Source organism: Poecilia latipinna, unplaced genomic scaffold, assembly GCF_001443285.1.
Source record: "Poecilia latipinna isolate Pla-1442-1.1 unplaced genomic scaffold, P_latipinna-1.0 Scaffold1679, whole genome shotgun sequence".
NCBI lineage: Eukaryota > Metazoa > Chordata > Actinopteri > Cyprinodontiformes > Poeciliidae > Poecilia > Poecilia latipinna.
The window spans coordinates 5,712-12,693 of record NW_015114295.1 but is presented as its reverse complement, the minus strand read 5'-3'; the positions used below and the strand labels follow the sequence as shown (position 1 = coordinate 12,693).

Sequence of the window (6,982 nt, the reverse complement as noted above, 5' to 3'; positions counted from 1 at the left end):
TATTTCTTGCGCGGCCCGGTACCAATTGGTCCACGGACCGGTACCGGTCCACGGACCGGGGGTTGGGGACCACTGGTTTACATCACACTATTCCTGGTCATCATTTCCCGGATGATCCGTACCGCAGTTTCTTTGTTAATGAGAAGTTCTTGTATTTGCTGTGAATGACGTCGAGGTTCGCGTTGCGTTCCAGAAAACTGCAAACATCGAGACTAATATGAGCACCGCAACAAACTTGAAAACAGCCACGAATGAACGAGTCCGTAAAGTTGTGCAACTAAATTCCATTATAATAATTAATATTAAGATAAGTGTCACAAATCTGTGCAGAAGGATATCAGAGTTGTGGAGCGGCAGCAGGAGCTCTGTGCGCTGCGCTCTGACAACAAACGCAGGGCCGTAATGCAGAATCTGGAGGCTGGGGCCGGGAGGGGGGCTTTAAAATCCTTCTTAGAGTTTTCCAGACAATAGTAGAACACACCAACTACAAACCTTTTTGTACTGTTGTAACCATTAAACAATCTTCAGTTCAGCCTTATAAGTGGAAATACTTTTTTGATGTTACTATTATAAAATTGCTTGCAATTAAGTATTGGCAAAGATCAATTTAATTTTCACAGGTGGTGGAGCGTTGTTGTCAGCAGCTGCTGGAAGTTACTAAAAAAGTTACTTTTAATGTAACTTAGTTACTTTCCAAATCAAGTAGTCAGTGATCTAAGTTATCAGTAATCAGTAATCCAACTAAAGTTACTTTTTCAAAGTAACTATGCCATCACTGCCTTGCTCATTACTTTCCCACAGCTGCTTCACCTGATCAGACTCACCTGGTTTCTGTTTCCTCCTCAGTACTGAAGCTGCTGGTTTCCCTTGTTTCTTCCTGGTTTCTTCCTTTGCACTCAGCCAAGTCTTTTTTATCTGTTTATTTTATTTGGGCCAGTAATTATTTATTCTTGAGGCATTTAGATTAAGACTCTGTAAAAGAGGCTTCAGCTTGATGCAGTTTTTCTGACTGGGTGTGAAAATGTGAAAGAACTCTTGTAGTTTCCCCACCTGCTGCTGTAAATACTGAAAAAGTCATTATAATATGACATTTAAACATTTATGTATAAAGTTAAGTGATTAAATAAATGCAGCTTCTATTGAACTCTAAAACATTTTCTATTCAAAACTAATGAAACTAATGAAACATTACTTTCCCAGAATAATGCCTTCACTTATGTTTTGTTTGAACTAGTTACTTGAAATACAGACAAAATTAATTACAGTAATTTAGAGCTAATTTGGCCTCACCATGAAAACTTTTCAACACAGAATTTAGTCTTTAAACATACATATTCATATTGGACTGTTGTATTACTATATAGTATATCACTGTGTATTATTTATGTTTTATGGGTTATTTTACGATTATTCTTTACATATTTTTAGTGCTGCTGTGGGAGCATTATACGGTATACTGTGATGCAAACTAATCTAAACTACAAAAAATGTTGTTCGTTGCAAACCAGCTGTAGTTTTACACCTGTCTTCCTCCAGAATGCACCAAGTCTCACTATGACAAGATTACTGACATAAAATTAACAAAACCATTAATACACCAGTTTAAAATCAAACCTTACATTTTTCATCAGCAACCTCAAATTGAAGAATTATCTACCACCAAGTCTCTTAAACTGACTCTGATAAACATAAGATCACCATAAGAAAATGACATGTGAGTCATTAATTCATCACTGAGCAAAATGTTGATGTCATGTTTCTAACAGAAACGTGGTTGGATGAAAAAAATGAAGCACCTGTACTAATGGAAACAGCCCAGAGGGGCAATGTTTAGTGTTTTCCAGGCACATAGAGACATTATAAAACAGGTAACTATGTTGATACTGTTTCCTTAAGGCTGGGATTAAATATCATCATTAAATCAATTCTCTGATATTTTCTGTGTGGTTCTCGTAATAAAAGCCAGTCGAGTGGCTCAGATCCACTGAGTAACTGCTGTAAGAGTCTCACAGCGAAGAAAACCTTCTGGCTGCCAGCGTAACTGCAGCCACTCGACTGATAATATATGTAAATAATAATACTAATATAAATTGGTTTATATTAATGTGTATTTGTTCTTCTGGTGTTCATCTTGTAAATGCTGTAAAACAATAAAATTGACAGTAGACATGATCAGATGCTCAACTTTATTAAGACAGTATGAAATTCAGAGAAAGTTTCAGGTAGCAAATCATTTTGCAGAAGATAACAGCTGGATATGATGAAGATATGATCAGAATAGAGGGATATTTGCTCTCACTGAGCATGCTCAGAATAATCAGGACCCTCTACTTATAACACACAAACTCTTTCATGCCTGAATTATTAGTGTTGAGGTTTTTCTCAATGACGTTGATGCCGGCGTTCTCATAGGTGGTTGTTGAGGCCATGTTGAAGATCAGGGTGAGCAGCTTGATGGGATCTTTGCTGCAGTCCGTCTTCTTGTACCACAGGTACACCGGGGTTCCTTTGGTTCCCTCATTCAGGTTTATTTTCACTTGCTCGTAGAGTTGGTTCTCATAGCTCCTTTCGGACGCCTGATCAATGGAGACCTGCAGATCTCTGATGGCCTTATTCTCATCGGTGCTCTGTCGGTACCAGATGAAGACGTAAGGCCCACCTGCACTTCTGTTGGTGTCTTCATCTATTCGGGTGTAACCTTGACGGAACAAGTTGGCATCTGAAGAAGGATTGTTGGTGGCCTGGATGTCACAGATGTAGGTTTGATGCTCCCTCTTCATCCACAGGTAGAGCCAATCTCCTCTAGCTCCACGGTTCAGGTCGCAGGCTGACCTCTCCCACAGAGGCTGGGACTTCTTGGCGTCCTCTTCTGCATTAGTGGTCAGGTCCAGCTCCACGATTGGGACATCATATGGAGAAGAACCTTTCATGTACCACAGGTAGATGGGGCTGCCACAGGTTCCTGTGTTGAGATTATTTTCAACCTGGTAGTACCCTTCATCAATCAGACCTTGTTTCATCGCATTAGTGAAGGAAAACTGGATCCTGGTGATCGCTCCACAGGTACCGGTTTTGTACCAGAGATAGATTGTGTTTCCTCCTGTTCCTGAGTTCAGATTAACAGGAAGTTGGGTGAAGCCACTTTTACGTAACTTGAGCTCCTCATTGTGGGTCACAGAAACATTGATGTCAGTGATGTACTGCGTCATCTTTGGCTCCTGCATCAAAGTCAAACATGAGAAACACAGTGAAGGAAACTACCTCTGATACAACATGCATCTGGCTACAGAGGAGATCATTTTATTTAAAAGACCCAGTAAAGGAAACAAACTGGAGATCTATGTATCTGATAAATATGAAGCATCTCCACATCTCACTGAGATTCTGCTGCAACAATAAAAGGGGAAATGTCATTCATATGTATTAATAAAACTGTAAAAGCAGAACTAGTGGTTCTAAAGTTGGTTTGAATTCAGACAAAACGGAAATATTTCCAGAATTTAAAAGGATTTGATAGAAAAATGGGTCAAATATGAACCCAGCTGGTTCTGTCCAGTTTGTCAAAATGATGGTTTCCAAGTTCTACTGTTAGACAGTTAAAGAGAGATGAACGGATGAAGCTGAGCACTCACCTGTAGGCAGGTGATTGATTAGCTGGTTGGATCTTCTGGGCGGCTGAAGGCTGCTGTACCTGAGCTGCTGTACCTGAGCTGCTCACCTGGTCTTTATAAACCTGCTGGGAGCCGAGAGACGGTGGGAAAACTCCTCCTCTCAGGAGACGGTTTCTCTAAAAACAAAGAAATATAATCACCTGGTCCATTCTACAGTTGGCATAAATCAGTTCCACAGAAACATAACTGAATTCCTGACTCACCTGGGGGCTGACGTGTTACAAAGGACCAAACTACTGAAAGGTATTTGGGGGGTGGATGTGTTGGTCTAGCCTCATTGTTGATGTTTGAAGGCATAAATCAGAGTTTCTGGTTTATTAAAGTAAGCATTTACTTTAATGAAGACTTTATGGATGCTGTGTGGACAAAGAGACATAAACTGATGCCAGAGCTGACAGGCAAGAAAGAGAGAAGACACAGCATTTTATGCTATGATCAATTGGTTATTTTTCCCTAAAAGCAGTACTGTAAGACCTCCAGATGAACCTGGATCCTCTCTAGGACTTGATTGTATTATACATATGCTTGTGGTGTAGCAATATACAATGAAAGTCATATACTAGTAAAAATTAGGAATGATTCAGTGGATGTGACTCCAGGCATGAGCTTTATTGTATGTGTGTCCTAAATATGGACTGCAAAGCCACATTTTGCCTCTGATGAAAAGCAACTGGAACAATTATTAATATATAATTCTTCTTCATGGTTTTGATGGTGGCTTTTGATTAAATGTAATGTTTGTTGTTTCACAATCGGTCTGTAGGTTTTAATCAGGTACGTCACCTGATGTACCGTCACCGTTTATTTTATAGCACATTTCAAATGTGCTATAAAATAAAGTTGTTTTGACTAACATGAATCATCCTGCAGCAGAACATCAGAACCAGCTGTATGTCCGGGTTTGATCTGTGATTTCCTCCAACAGCAGATCCTGCAAGGATTCACAGATTATCCCTGCACAAAAAGGAGAAATCACATCAGGAATAAATCTCTTAGTCTTTGCTTTTTTCTGTCTGTTTTCTCTGGTTCCTTTTCATCAAACACTTGATGAGAATCTGAGGTCCAAAGGTTGTGGAACAACGTCAGCTACATCCAATGTGCAGGGGGCATTTCAATGTTAGCATCACTGCTTCTGGGAGATGATCAGTGAGAAAATCCACCTGTGGTCTTCTGATCAGATTCTTGGGACAATCCAACATTTTACAGGTGAGCAGCTTCAACCTGGCATTCATCCCAGAGTTTCTGGAACTGCCAGCCTACAGTTTCATGTGTGATGGGGTTGGAGCCTCCTTCAGGAGAAATTTCCTGAGAAAAGTCACAAGTCAGAGGTGGAGATTTCACAATAAATCTTTGGAGAACGCCTGTTTGGTGAAAACTATGAAGCACAAACACACAGTCATCTTAGACGCACTTTATTACATCAAATCCAGTTATTTCAACGTTTCCATTTAAGCTCCAGATTATTGATTTGATTTATTATCTGCATTTTTCAACAAACATCAACCCTAATTGGTCCCATTAGCATCACTGGATCCTGGGGGCCTGAAACCGTTCAGGTCGTCATTTACAGACAGGGAGAACCTCTTCTCTTCAGGCTGACGGGTTCTGTTCTGACTGAAAGAACCTGGTTCTCCTGTAGGATCACGGTTCTTCTCATGCAACAGTTCAGTAAGGCTCCATAAAGTCATTCACAGGGAAGAACTCCAGGTAGAACATGAACTGTTTGGGTGTAGAACATTTACCAGAACCTTTGTGTTCAACGGTACCAAGGTCCAGGAAGCACCAGTGCTGTTTTGGACTGATCTGGATTTTAGGTTCTGACATTTGATCAAACAAATGTCCAGCGGTCCAAAGGTGCACCAGCACACTGATGGAGAACCAGTCTGACCAGAACCACTAACACGGTAGTGCTTTTTTTTTTTTTTTTTTTACATCTTTATATCTCTTTTCAGACATTAATTACACTTATATATAATTATCCATGTGAATGTATATGTATGCATATGTATTATTTGTGCTGGTGTTCTTTGAGATTAATTGTTTTGATTCATATCATGCACATTTTTATTAGTACTTGATCAAATGTCATGTTATATTTCTGATCAAATTCACAGAGTAGTTTAGAGATACTCTGATCCTAAGTCACCACAGCCTCCTTGGGTCCTGGCTCTGCTCCTCATTGGTGCTAGCAGTGGCACCAATGAGGAGCAGTAGACTAACACCATTTCAATCTGGAAAGACTCAGACGAAGAAAAAGGAACAATTAAAAGGTTTAATGACAGCAATGAATAACAGTTCTTTGGCGCTCGGGCCCCGGCAGCTGATCTGAGCTGAGATTTGATGTGAACTCAATGAACATCCCGATAACCGATTAGGGATGCTCTCCCCCCAAAAAGGGGCTGAGGCCCAAAGAAAAAGGAGGACCTAAAACTTGTGAGCTCGCTTGAGGGTGCGGAGAGAAACATCACAGTACTGGTAGTCGCCAAACAAGTGCAGAAGTCTAGAAGGTGAGAAGCTGGTAGGAGGAATCGAATTTGATTGCTAGAGGGGTTTTCATAATATCATGAAGCCCATTCAAAAAATACCAGGCAAGAGAGTGAAGGATAGTTGAAGGTGCGGAGCCAGGCAGGAGATGGGATCAGTTTTGGGGGGACACAATCGCCTGGAGACAGGCTGGAGGATAGGTGCCTACTGTAAGGGAGCCCTGCTGAAAATATGAGCGAAGAACAACTGAGACATGGGCCAACAATGAGAGGAAGGCTAGGACATGGGCCAGCCGTAGGGGCAGGCCATGCTGGGACATGCCGAAAACTCAGACGTAGAAATGAATGATTGAAGATTTAATGACAAAATTAATAACGGTTCTTAGGAAATGAATGACAGTTCTTTGGCGCTCGAGCCCCGGCGGAAGATTTGAACTGGGATCTCGGGTGAACGCCCCGACTCTGATTAGGGATGCTCTCCCCCCCAAAAGGGGCTGAGGCCGGGGCCCTAAGGTGAGAGGAGGGAAAGGGCAACTGATCCGCCTGTACACACTGCTGTAACACCGTCCTATCTGAGCTCTTCACAAGAAACATGCAAAGGTAATAAAACAAAATAACACGGAGGCATGAAGCAACACGGTCATATTTTTCTAAAAGCAGCAACTTTGAACCTGAACAGCTGAACCAGATCTCTGACACCAGAGCTGCGCTACTGTCAAGCTATGAGGCTTGTTGAGCTTCGTCAGGCTTCAGAAGCTAAAGCCCGAACCGTAACCTCCCCGTTAGTCTCTGACACTAACGACTTGAAAATAAGATAAATACATTGTC

The 6,982-nt window shown here is 41.2% G+C and overlaps 1 protein-coding gene across 1 annotated transcript; it reads right to left on the bottom strand.

The window, feature by feature from the left end:
* Positions 1–2,169: 2,169 nt before the first annotated feature.
* LOC106964483 (uncharacterized) lies at positions 2,170–3,792 on the bottom strand. The gene is made up of 2 exons (XM_015060034.1): positions 3,633–3,792; positions 2,170–3,218 (listed from the first exon to the last, which is right to left on the bottom strand). Exon 2 carries the CDS (start codon positions 3,207–3,209, stop codon positions 2,328–2,330), a length of 882 nt encoding a protein of 293 aa, XP_014915520.1. The 5' UTR covers positions 3,210–3,218; positions 3,633–3,792; the 3' UTR covers positions 2,170–2,327.
* Positions 3,793–6,982: the final 3,190 nt, after the last annotated feature.

What these genes read in the sequence shown, in the direction of transcription:
- LOC106964483 (XM_015060034.1), bottom strand. Translation starts at nt 3,209, where the DNA reads ATGACGCAGTACATCACTGACATCAATGTTTCTGTGACCCACAATGAG.